At 47.4% G+C, this 12,477-nt stretch overlaps 5 protein-coding genes across 6 annotated transcripts; 4 read left to right on the forward strand and 1 right to left on the reverse strand.

Annotated features, from left to right (window-relative positions):
* Nucleotides 1-173: 173 nt before the first annotated feature.
* On the forward strand, nt 174-1,794 carry CNBC5170 (hypothetical protein; the record flags this gene model as incomplete). The annotated part of the gene is made up of 11 exons (XM_771369.1): nt 174-264; nt 331-405; nt 461-599; nt 648-789; nt 846-947; nt 996-1,104; nt 1,156-1,231; nt 1,289-1,372; nt 1,423-1,512; nt 1,568-1,719; nt 1,784-1,794. 11 exons carry the CDS (start codon nt 174-176, stop codon nt 1,792-1,794), a joined length of 1,071 nt encoding a protein of 356 aa, XP_776462.1.
* A 962-nt stretch (nt 1,795-2,756) lies between these two features.
* CNBC5180 (hypothetical protein) lies at nt 2,757-5,134 on the forward strand (the record flags this gene model as incomplete). Its single annotated transcript, XM_771370.1, has 6 exons — nt 2,757-3,057; nt 3,113-3,292; nt 3,346-3,475; nt 3,532-3,586; nt 3,651-3,710; nt 3,776-5,134. The coding sequence occupies 6 exons, from the start codon at nt 2,757-2,759 to the stop codon at nt 5,132-5,134; spliced, it is 2,085 nt and encodes a 694-aa protein (XP_776463.1).
* A 639-nt stretch (nt 5,135-5,773) lies between these two features.
* Nucleotides 5,774-7,358, forward strand: CNBC5190 (hypothetical protein; the record flags this gene model as incomplete). Its single annotated transcript, XM_771371.1, has 6 exons — nt 5,774-5,911; nt 5,963-6,153; nt 6,211-6,529; nt 6,587-6,833; nt 6,896-7,115; nt 7,169-7,358. The coding sequence occupies 6 exons, from the start codon at nt 5,774-5,776 to the stop codon at nt 7,356-7,358; spliced, it is 1,305 nt and encodes a 434-aa protein (XP_776464.1).
* Nucleotides 7,359-7,698: 340 nt separating this feature from the next.
* CNBC5200 (hypothetical protein) lies at nt 7,699-9,707 on the reverse strand (the record flags this gene model as incomplete). 2 transcript variants are annotated; one of them, XM_771372.1, is made up of 6 exons in its annotated part: nt 7,699-7,775; nt 8,063-8,205; nt 8,255-9,150; nt 9,203-9,283; nt 9,343-9,453; nt 9,504-9,707. In XM_771372.1, 6 exons carry the CDS (start codon nt 9,705-9,707, stop codon nt 7,699-7,701), a joined length of 1,512 nt encoding a protein of 503 aa, XP_776465.1. The 2 variants fall into 2 exon arrangements, with proteins under 2 accessions (XP_776465.1, XP_776466.1); XM_771373.1 differs by lacking the exon at nt 7,699-7,775 and having other exon boundaries at nt 7,854-8,205.
* A 471-nt stretch (nt 9,708-10,178) lies between these two features.
* On the forward strand, nt 10,179-11,732 carry CNBC5210 (hypothetical protein; the record flags this gene model as incomplete). Its single annotated transcript, XM_771374.1, has 5 exons — nt 10,179-10,530; nt 10,600-10,786; nt 10,867-10,966; nt 11,018-11,317; nt 11,373-11,732. The coding sequence occupies 5 exons, from the start codon at nt 10,179-10,181 to the stop codon at nt 11,730-11,732; spliced, it is 1,299 nt and encodes a 432-aa protein (XP_776467.1).
* Between the last annotated feature and the right edge of the window lie 745 nt (nt 11,733-12,477).

The raw sequence follows: 12,477 nt of genomic DNA on the forward strand, positions 1-12,477 counted from the left end.
TGACTGGTGCCTGGCTGGCGCGGGGCCGAGTGATCGGTGTCGTCGGAGCAGGACTGATCAAATGTCAAATCATCCGTCCTTCATTCTTCGGTTCGTCTCTGGCATGAAACCAAGCGTAAAAGGGCTGACAGTGAATCCGTCTGCAGAGACCTCGTCGAGCAACCAAAACAGATATGACGAGATTCCATACCGATGAGTACATCGAGCTGCTTGAGAGCGTACTGCCAGAAAATGCGGATGCTCTCACTGGAAATAGGTCAAGAGGTAAGTAAGAAACCAGCTTTATGGATAGCGCCGTCTGACAAGCCAATATCGCTCAATAACCGAAAGGCTTAACTGGGTCCGATTGTCCGGCAGTCGAAGGTATTTTCGAATTCAGCTCTATTTCTGCAGGTGGATCCATTGGTGGGTTTTCTTTGATCTTCATCCAGATTGCTTATTCATAAAGATATTATCTCAGGTGCTGCTGAGAAGCTCAATGAAGGTATAGCCGATATCGCAATCAATTGGGCTGGTGGCCTACACCACGCCAAAAAAACTGAAGCTAGTGGGTTTTGTTACGTCAACGATATTGTCCTAGGAATCCTCGAACTTTTGCGGTGCGTTATCTCGTAGAGATTTTGTTTCCAGTCCCTAACATTTGGCAGAGTTAACTCGCGGGTGCTCTACATCGATATCGATGTACATCACGGTGACGGAGTTGAAGAAGCGTTTTACTCTACAGACAGAGTTATGACTTGTTCTTTTCATCTCTTTGGTAACTTCTTCCCAGGAACTGGGACTCTCAAGGTGTTTGCGAACTACTTCCATTGCACAGCTCACCGTGCTGATACAGAGCGCCGCAGGATGTTGGCCTGGGTAAAGGAAAAGGCTACGCCGTCAATGTTCCACTGAGAGAAGGTATCACAGACGAAGGGTTTCACAGCATCTTTAAACCTGCAAGTCTAGTATTTTCCGGAGGATCTGGGGGCGAAGTTGTTTACCATAATGAATAGGTTATTGCCGAAATCATGGAGCATTACCGCCCATGTGTGGTTGTATTGCAAGGCGGAGCGGACAGTATGTCTGGAGACAAGTTAGGGAGGTTGAACCTGTCGGACAAAGGTCGGTCTTCTTAATTGCAAATCAGGTTTCAACAGCTGATATAACGAATAGGGCATGCTGAGTGTGCCAAGTTTTTGAGGACTTTCAGTGTACCATTGATGTTACTTGGTGGCGGGGGGTATACGACGTGAGTGCAAAATATCTACTCGTAGTCCAGTGAGCCTGATGCAAATGTGGATTTCAGGAAAAATGTGGCAAGGGCGTGGACTAGAGAAACGGCTATCGCATGTGGACAAGAGCTATCGGAAGATTTACCAAGCAATCAATAGTATGGCATACCGCTACTGTCGATTCCCTTACGCTGACCGATTTCTGAAGTATGGAATATTACGGGCCTCGATACAAACTACAAGTATTACCTTCCAACGTTGAAGATTTCAATACACCAGAATATCTCGAGGATCTTAAGTACGTCTGCCAGGCTTACACTCACATTACAGTCTCTGAAGTATCCATCACACAGGCGCCAGATTTCCAACCACTTGAAAAATCTCCCTTTCGCTCCTAGCGCTCAGATGCGACAAATTACTGGTAGCAATGTGAGTCAAGCAGTAGGGCTTAGCAATGAATGGGAGACAGACGATCCGGAGGATCAAATTGATCAGAGACTCAAAAGTACGCCGTCCTGCTAAGTCTTCCACCATCCATCGCTCACTAACGCTATAGAACTGTTCGCAAGTAAGAATCTGAACGGTACCTATACTCAAGAGAGTGACGCTTTGTTGAGTGACTTAACAAGCATTTCAAGAATTAGACGCCAAGGTGGTCCCAAAAAACTGCCTAGGTCTTCAGGAACATGTGGCAGAGCAAGGAAACGATATCTTGAAGATATTGCGATGGGAGAAGATCCTTGTTGTCTTCTGCCTGCCATGACCAGCAAAAAAAATGAGAGAAAAACGATTGCGAAGAGCGGAAGTTCAGCACCTCCAACATCAGCGCCAGAATGGCACGCACATTTAACCGTGCATGAAATGAAAAGCAGACCTAGTCTAGGTGAGATCCTTCAGCAACCGTCGCCAGGCAGTGAGGACGAATGTGATCGGAATCGTTGTATCACTGAGGGGTCGCAGCTACATATGATAGCGCAGGGAAGGGGAAAAAGGAGTTTCTTTTCTCGCAAAGGTCTGCCACCCTCAATTATATCTCCTCAGGCGATAATAGGAGGATCAACGGTAAAAGTCGACAGGCTGATCAGAGCGAGGATGGCGGCGGCGACCAATAATTCTCCGGTAGTGGTGGAATGGGATCGACAACAGGAGTAATGGACAATTATGGTTTAATTATGAGTGTTCCGTTAGAAAGGGTTGCACGTGTACATCATTGTCAACACTTGTAGTAAGTAATATGTAGTAGGGCATGAGGTACGTTGTGGGTAGGGAGCATAACTCGTTTGAAGTGGGCAAGCTATGATAGTTGTACTTGGGCGGCTCAGGCCGAGGGAGAGAGCGGAGTCTATTATTATTAATTATCCGAGATTCGAGTGTCTCGGCGGCGAGGCGACCTCAAGTTTTCAAAGCCGATCCGCATTCTACGTAGCTACTCGCACAGCATGAACAACTTGAAAAATCATCTCCATCTCTCTTTCACGTTCCCGAGAGCTTAGTGAGCCCTCTTGCAGTGCTCTCCACTTCGGTCATCTCCCCCCTCCAAGCATGCGCCATCGCTTCTATCTGCCTACAATCGTCAGAGACCAAACCTTTCTCTCCTTCGTCCGCCAACGCCACCATTCTCACCATCATCCATACCTCACTCCATCATTACCATCCCTTACCCCTAAGCATGAGCCGGACCTTTCCTCAGACGCACCACCAGGTTCCTCTTCTGCTGCCTCGGAGAAGGATATTACTTCTGTTCTGTCACTATTAAGAGAAGACTATGTGGCTGTAAAGGAACATATAAAGGTCATGGACTATAAGCAAGTGTTGAAAAGAGCTGCGCAAAGACACATGTATAGTGAGTACATCCCATCCTAATTTCAAAAGTCTGTTTAAAGAACTCACAAGTGCAGAGTGGTATGCTATCTTGATAATAGCAGGTACCCTGACCGCCCTGATCACGGCTAAGCATGATGCGGTCGTCGACTTCTGTAGGCCTATAACAGAGAAGATCAGAAGCTGGCCGGCCGGATGGCTGGTACCTATTGCTATTCTGGTTATCGTTTCATTCCCCCCTCTTGTAGGACATGAAAGTGGGTTCATTCGTCGTTGATATTCATCCAGAAGCTGACACGTCGCCGTTTAGTCATTGGAATTTTGTGTGGTCTAGTATGGGGCTTGTGGGTTGGCTTTGCCATACTTGCAGCTGGCACATTCGTAGGAGAGATCGCCACTTGGGTGGCCTTTAAGTGGTGCTGTCAGACCAGAGCTGCAAAGCAAGTCACATTCTCTTTAACTCTGATCGGCATGACTGATGAACAATAATATTCAGATTTGAGAAGAAGAACAGATTATACGCAGCCTTGACGCAGCTTATTCGTGAAAAGGTTAGGGAGCCAATCATGTATGCCGGACGAATACAAGCGCTAATTTGATGTATAACAATAATAGAGCTTCATGTTTGTTCTCATTTTGCGATTTAGTGCCGTCCCAGGCCATATAACAACAGCTGTGAGTGTCTTCAGTTTCGTCAGGCAGCAAGTATGACTCATGATGCATGTATTGGCGTTTAACAGGTATCAGCGTCCGCCGGCGCAAACTTCTGGAGCTATCTTCTTGCTGCTTTTCTCACTCTTCCAAAACAGTGGACGATTGTCTACCTCGGAAAAGCCTTTGGAACAACTAACCGAACCAACACCATCATTTCTGTCCTCACGACAGTGCTTACTATCCTTGCCACTGCTGTTGCTGCTGTGTACATCTATTATCAAATGCGACTCGTCATGCGGCGATGGACGTTGGCTTTACCGGCACATGTGGAAAGCAGCAGCACAAGTAATGTAACTTTGTCAGAATGGGCGGATGAAAAAGGCCAAGATGGTTTATACACTCGTCGTCGTTGGATGGCTTCCAACGGCAGCGACGAGTATGTCAATAGATGTGAGGGCCGTACGTTGACCAGATCCTGGAGCATGCCAGAGCATATGAGCGAGGAGGAGCTGAAGGAGTGGGTGAAGAGTTTAGAAAATGAGGAGTACGCCTCAAGTGCGTCCGCCCAGCTGAGCGCGGAAACAGGGGATGACAGTGCATCCGAAAGCGCCGCAAACATAAAAATTAATATTCAGATGGAGCTGGGCTCCCTTCTTCCCACTTCCTGGCCGCCAGTTACACCCAGGTTTCCTGAGCCTTCGAATAATGTAATGAAAAGTCCAGGTTTAGGGATCCCTCAAAGTGTATCTCGGGATTCCAACTGCTCTTCTCCTTCACCCCCTCTTCTGGAGCTCGACAATGCTTATACACCTACTCTGGCTAGCCGTCGACCATCGTATTCTCGGAGAATACCCTCCAGTTCCTCCATATCTTTCGATGTCCCCTGTACAATTCCTGGGACGACATGTCCACATCGAGTGGGGGGACGTGAGGTCGCGGACGAAGCCGATGCTTACGCCATCGCACACGGCGCTCGTCGACCCGAATTTCGACGCATGCGAGGTGACTCTCGTGCTGCTCTGTTGGGTCGGCCGGTGGATGACGCAGCACTTCATCAGTGTGGTTCCAGTTGGAGAAGGGAATACTCACACTCCTATGGGCGGTCGCGCGGAAGCAGTAATGCCACTCTGTCGAGGAGCGATATTGATGAGCTGGGGCGTGCGAGGGGTGATTCAGTTAGCACTGCTGGGACAGGATACTCCTACGGCCCACCAACATTAGCTGATCTAGGAGTGGTAAGAGGAGAAGGTGGGTATGTCAGGATGGATCAACCTCAGAGAGGCAAAGGCGAAAGTTCCGCTGCGGTACTCGGCGGGCTGATAGACGAGGGGCTTAGAACTGAGATTTCGAGGGATAGGAATGATATGGAGTCATATCAGAGGGAAGGATCAACGATATTGAAAGGAAACGAAGGAAAAAACCAATTAGGTGATGAGAACGTCTGACTTTAGAGTGTCACAGAATATCTTACATTAGGTCAAGGCTTTTTTTATCTTCTTGCTGTGGGTACGTATGTTTGTTTGTTTGTCTGTCAATATAGCATTAAGTTTTCGTCCACGCATTATCATTAGTCTTTTCTATTTCCGTTTCTTCAGTTGTGCTGCGGTCATTTCTGGTTTTCATCTGCGCTAGATCATTTGTAGACAATGTCAATGTAGAGTTTCGAATGCCTGCCAATTTATTTGTTTGACACATTCCCCTAAAGTCAATTATTTATTTGTCACGTTGCTTATAGATTATGCGTATATCTAATTCAAAGGAGGTCGTTTAGTCACTTGGAATGACCTGCCATACTTGCATCGGTCACCTGAAACCCATCTATACCATGTTCCAGTGTATTCTCTATTGCGTTGTAAATCTTCACGAGGAGAAGCTTTCAAGAGCTGGGAGTCGACTGGAATAACTCGTTCGGCATCAACATCATCAAGACTGCTGTAGCGGAAGTGGTGTCGTCATGAGATACATGATGTTCGGGCGCGCGAGTTTATTAGTCAGGTGTAAATAATTAAATGATTGACACTGCGGTGAGGGTTCCTCTCCTAGTTCATATTCACGTTCGATCTTCCCAAGCTCCATGGTTTTAAATGGAGCCTCTCATCTCCCAGTTCATCTCGCACGTCGATCAATGCTTCGCTGCTCGCTCAGCTGACAACATAGTCTCGTCCTTGCCTCTTGACGAGACACACCCTTTCTATGGACCTCTCGTTCAAGCCCTTGCATTGGTTTGTGTCTAGAGATGTGATGGGTCATAAGCTGACAGTAATCATAAATAGTCAAACCCCGCCGCTTTAGCCAGCTCCAATATTCATCCTCGACTGACTACTTTGCCGGGAGAACTTAAAGAGAACCTGTCAACATTGATTTCTGCGCTTCTAAGAAACATCCGAGGAGAAACGGACGACCATGATGTTGATCAGGAAGAAAGAGCCTACCGGAAATTTAACAGGCTGCAACAAATTTATAGGTATTCAATTCTTCGCATGGCCGCCCCATCGCACCGCTGCTGATAAACTTCGTCTAGTGAAGCAAATAAAATATTTGGACTATCCGACGCCGAAGGCTCTACTTCTTACGCGTTTCTCAATCCCTTGATAAAACACCTTTCACAAAAGATTAGCCAATCTTCTGATGCGGCCGCATCGCTGTCAACATACCCCCTTCGACATCCTAAATCTGCACGCTCCATCCGAGATGCCACTCGTCAATTGATCGAACGATCCATGCAGATCGCGAGCGTGCCTATGAGTGAACTGGAATGGAATAATGCACGCGAGCAACAGCATGCAGTAGGAGACATCATTTGGCCTCTAGCCAATGAACTATTTCGCATCTACGCCCAAGTACGCGAACCACTATTCATCATTTTTCATGGTTGTTGCTAACAAGCCTTCCCTAAGCGCAAACTTCATACCCAGTCAACTGAGTTACAAAAGTCCTTACACAACCTTATCCCTCCGGAGGACGAGCGACTTACTTCACGCCAAAACAGCATCCGTGTCACAGACGTTTGCCAGAGCTATTATTGGCGAGGGAAGTTAGGTGTCGTTCTGCTTGACATGAGAGGTGCAGTATTTTGGCTGCAGAAGGCTTGGGCCACGTGTCCACAAGATACGAGTGGGTGGAAGCAAAGAAGGCGAGTCAAAAGTACAATCTGGGAAGCTTTCGTCTGACTCCTGAAATCAGGTCCATTATTATACGTCTCATAGCTGTCAACCTTCTACTTGGACGCCTACCATGCCCAAAGACCCTAGAAACATATGATCTCCCCCAATTCAGACCTCTGATCGATTCCTTCAGGACTGGAAATATACCTTTATGGCGTCGTGTGTTGGAAGAACATAGGGAATGGTTTAGGAGGCGCAGTATATGGCTGGTCCTGTATGAAAGGGGGGAGATTCTCCTTTGGAGGAACCTCTTCAGACAAGCGTGAGTATATCCTTTTTAGAATTCCTCTGCTCTTCGGGGGCTCATGTTTTCAGGTTGAAACTGTATTACCGAGTGGATCCTATGGCCAGTAAAGGCCGTTGTCCCACATGGATCTTCATCGCGGCTGCATCCCAGGCGTTTGCAGGCTCTAGCGAGATTGAAGATGCAACAATAGAAATTGAGGACATCATTGTCATTGTATCAAGCCTTATAGATCAGGCAAGTCCCCCACACGATGCTTAAGCCAACTTACTGACTGTGTACCAGGGTTTGATACTTGGCTATTTGTCTTATTCCCATAAGCAACTGGTAATGAAACCCAGCCCTGACGGGATGGGCGGTTTTCCGAAGATCGCTCAAGTACTTCCTCGGCGCATAGAAGCTATACATTGATAGGGTTTGTTTCGTCACGCAAATTAAATTGTGTACCTATGCATGTTGCAGATAATCTACAGTGAAACTTGTGCTACGTACGCCCCTAGACTTAAAAGGAAAGATGAAGCTGAGTTGTGCGTGAAATTTCTTTTGAAGCTCGCATACGAAACCGTATGACTTATCCATGCACTGGTAGACCTTCTTCAGTTCAGATTTTCCCCCCTACCTCATCCTCTTCCGATTTGGTCTGTCTGCCCTCCTCGCCAATCTCTTTTTTGGTTTCACCTGTTGAAAATAAACCGACCTGGTCAACATCAATCCTAGCGTAGACAGTGTGCTCACCGCCCTGACATGTACCCTCGTCTATCGCCTACCCCGCATGAACCGTTCAACCCATCCAATGGCACCGCCTATGGCAGAAGCAAGTTTGTTCGCCAAGCTGATGGGTTCTTCAGATGAAGATAAAGGATTATAGGGCTTGTACGGTTCAGCGGGAGGCCGAGACGGTCGATGGGGGGCATGCTCGGCTTGGGGCTGGTTTTGAGAACGATATGATGGATAAGAGCCCTCACCATTTGTAGGCTCCTTTGGTGGCGAAGATGGGCTGGTGACTGGGGGATCAGATGGCAACGGACCAAAGTGTACTTGGGGATTGCGACCTTCAATATCATCCGCATACGCTTGAAGAATTTTGCGTTGGAATGGTGTAAGAGATCTGATTCGACTGTAAGCGCACCGAATACGGTATGCACTGATAAACTTACCGAGGAATTTGTACTTTCCAACCCACGATGAGATCTCCGCGATCATTTCTCCTTCCCCCGTACACGCTCTTGACACCTCGCCCTTTCAACACTGCCTCTTCTCCATTTTGGGTTCCATTCTTCACCTTTACGTCCACGTCGCCTTCCAAGGTAGGTATCCTAATGACACCGCCCAAGAGAGCTATGTGAAGCGGCACTTTGGCATCGTGATAAAGATTTACGCCTTGCCTTCGGAACACACTCGACGGTTTAACCAAGACTCTGACGAGTAAATCGCCGGCCGGCCCTGAAGCAGAAAGAGGCTTATCACCGGCTCCCGGAACCCTGATCATCATCCCATCTTCTACACCTGCAGGGATTTCCACGTCCAAAACCTTCTTTTCCTTCACTTTTCCGACGCCATCGCACTCGCCACACCTTGCATTTTTGGGAATCGTAGATCCTGTTCCACCGCATGTTTGACAAGTTGAAGCCATGACCATGCCCTGGACTTGGAAAGTCCGCTGGCCAGAGCCGCGACACGCAGGACACTGAGACTTTTTCTCGCCTGGCTTGAGACCAGATCCAGTACAAGTCTTGCAATCAATCACTGGTGTGACAGTAACTTTGCGTGTGACACCGTTGCAAGCCTCCAGGAATGAAAGATTCACACCAACCTCCAAATCGTCCCCCCTAACAGGCCTCTGGCGACCACCGAATGCACTGCTACCGCCGCCAAATGCACCTCCAAAAAGAGACTCAAAAAGATCGCTAGCGCCGTCACCAAAACCAGGGCCGAAGCCTTGGAATCCACCGAATCCGCCAGCACCATGGGCGAAATTAGGATCAAAGCCCTCCTGTGTTGAAGCGGAACCGTATCGATCGTACGCTTGGCGTTTTTTATCGTCTGACAGAATCTATATATAGCGATCAGTTCGGATTTCAGATATACAGACTGATAGGACGTACATCATAAGCGGCCTGTATCTCATGGAACTTTTCTTTTGCATCTTTTTCTTTGCTTGAGTCAGGATGCCATTTTTTCGCCAACTATCGTATAGTAAGCAAGCTTCTCAACACGTGCTCTACGCCATTTCAATCGGGCTTACGCTATAATATGCTTTCTTAATATCAGAGGAAGAGGCGTCTTTGTTTACGCCAAGGACATTGTATGGATCTTTTGCAGAAGCGGGGTGAACTGTTGAAGAATGGAATGATCTCTGCATCATCCGTCAGATATTGCGGGACAACGAAAAATCCTTCTACTCACCCTCCACCCAAGTGACGCCGTTGAAGGATTCCTTGGGTGCGCAAGCAGTGGACCAAAGTGTCGAAAAGTGAACGAATGTGATGACGGCGATCGTTTGTGTTGACGTAGAGAGAATGTGGAAGGAGGAAGGGTTGACGAGCTTCCTGCTGAGGACTGAGCAGTAGAAAGAGTCGATAATGCTCTTGAGGTTATCCTTGGGGGCATTGTGAGGGCAGTAGAGAGAACAAGGATTGATGAGGCGGGTGTTAAACTATTCGCAATAAATTGACTAGGGAGCGGTAATAACTGAATGATCTCGTTCGCCCTGGAAATCTCGAGAACAATTCGTCGGATAATGCCGCCAGGACTTTTTTATCTTATGTAAAGCGAAGTAATACCCAAAATACGTAATGCAAAAGGGAAGACAGAGATGATTGATGATGGCAACTACACGTATTTGTTGAACCCGCTGCGCTGGTGGATCTACACAACTGATGGTATATCGGTCAGGAGGGACGAGCGTCTTTTCTGCCCCCAGGCGTGTCCATCGAGAGAAGGTATCAGCGCGACACATGCGCGCCATGTCGAACGTTGACTGACCTTCTATTTTTGTATACGTATCTTCAGAACATACATTGCTATGATGAGCTCCTGTCTTAATCGACAATACTGCGCTCTCATGTCGCCTGTCCAAAAATGTTTCCACATAGACACCCGCACACAATCCACTGGATCGTAGTATCCTTGGTTCTTTTCTTGTCTTCCTTAACATCATCGCAATCAACAGCAACGGTAACCAGTTCATCAGGCGTCTCTTCGGTCACCCAATCTTCTTGGACGGAGTCGTCCTTGAAAGAGGATACACAGACTACCGCCAGAATTGCGGCAGTCAATGATACGACTTTTGGGACAGCTGGGGGAACAGCTCCCCAATCTGATACGACAGCTACAACAACGACGCATAATCTAGTGACAGCGACCACTCCTATACCCTTAGCTGCTACTCTAGGGCTCATTATGCCTAACCCTTGGCAAACATTATATACAGGTACGTGTTTCGGCTCATGCCAGATAACTTTTCCATTAAGACGATTATTATGGTTGGACAATCGTGCAGAGCTCAATTACACTTTTGGTTTTGTTGATGCGGTCCCAAGGCCAGCCCCAACTTATGGGGGATGGATGAGAGAAGTTGTCCCTCTCATCATCATGTCGAACTACACCGTCGACGTACTTCCTTCCAGTGGCTCAGAAGATCCTACTAGCGTCGAAGCCATCCCTGTTGGCAGCACTGGCCTTTGCGGGTGAGCAGCATCTTCTAACACAAAAACACGTCTCCCTCAGCATTTGCGCCTCCAAATCTGACTGATTTTGTGGGTTATAGAACCACTGCCGAGAATTTCCCAATTGGATATCCCTTCAGGTTCGCAACACCAGGATGGTACATGTTTGTTGTGAATCAAACATACATGCAAGCGAACATTGTAAGTGACTGCACATCAGAGATGCACGTTTGTATGCAGACAGGGAAACAGACAGAGAACAACCAATGTACCTGGCCAATACTCCAACAAAAATCCTTTTTTGCTACCCAGATTTTTTCCCTTGCGGCTTATCCCACTGTATCCCCCGGTCCAGCATCACCTACTTCTGCATACACTGTTTGGGCTGACGTCAGCACCACCACACCTGGCAGCCTTCCCATCGACGCGGAGCCAACGACAGAAGGCCAGAAACTGGGCTTGGCATTAGGCATTGCAGGAGGGGTATTAGGTCTTGCCATCATAGCTAGCATTATTTGGTGGGTGCGGAAGAAGAGAAATTTGGAAGCCGAGGCGAGTCTTCTTGTGTATCAGATGGGCTCTGGCTCAGTACTCATAGAGCCATCAGTGTCTCGCTTTCTCTAGACTTCCATCCCAAGAACAAGAAGCGTTTTTACGAGAACATGCGAAAAATCTGAGACCTTTCCTCAATACACGACAACCCCAGTATCCTGACAGGAATGGGTTATACCGCTACCAAGCCCCCCCTTCTGCTCCACCAGGAACGATGGCTTATGCTCTGTGGTATAGTCGACAATTGTGGAACAATCAAGTCATGCAACGACAGAATCCATCTATCTGGAATAACAAATATGGGTTTGAACCTCGTATGGGGAATGCAGTAGCTCTGGGGCCCGAGTCGAACATATTGAATCCGGTGCATATTCCGTACGCGCAACAGCACGCGCAGGTGTATGGTCCGCATTAGATTTTACAGAGAAGAATACTCTTTCATTAATAGTGTTCCTATGACATTGTATGGACTACACAATGAGCTCAAGCATTTTGCATATCTTTTACTATGCTATCTTCTTAAGCGCAAGCGTGAATCCTTGCGAAACCGAAACCGAATCTTCTTACCTTCTGTTCGCCGAAAACGCTGCAATTGGCAGTCTAAAAGCCTTTAACGAATTATTAGAGCTTATGATACCCGTAAATAGTAATTTTGAAGACAGCTGAAACCGCTCCTCACATCCGCCACGAAGAATTGTTTTTGATTTCTCTTTTGCGACACGACTACGTATCCATGAAACAGTATGATTCCTGATGATTTTTTTTTTAAAAAAAAGAAACAGGACAACAGCATGATTAAGTGAGGGACTACGGGAACCCGGCTGATCAATTTCAGTTAATGTCTGTTGCCAAAAAAGAGTAGTCCGGACGCCCTCGAAAGGACTTCCGAACCGAGCCAGATATTGAGTCGTTGAACCAGCCGAAGCCAGCACAAGGCAAGGTCTTCCCCTTATGGACCATGCGTCGCCGTGCTATGGGCGAAGACCTTACCTTCCCGGTCGCAAAGTGAAGGCGACTAATCGAGAGGCGACAAGGTAAGTATGAAATACCATGCTGCTCAAAATAAGGGGTTTTCCACCTCGGCGGAACAAGATTGTTTTTACATAATCGTATGTGTATCATAGTCATTAACTTGGGCTTAATAATTACGGGATCAAATT

This window comes from Cryptococcus neoformans, chromosome 3, assembly GCF_000149385.1.
Source record: "Cryptococcus neoformans var. neoformans B-3501A chromosome 3, whole genome shotgun sequence".
NCBI classification, from domain to species: Eukaryota; Fungi; Basidiomycota; class Tremellomycetes; order Tremellales; family Cryptococcaceae; genus Cryptococcus; species Cryptococcus deneoformans.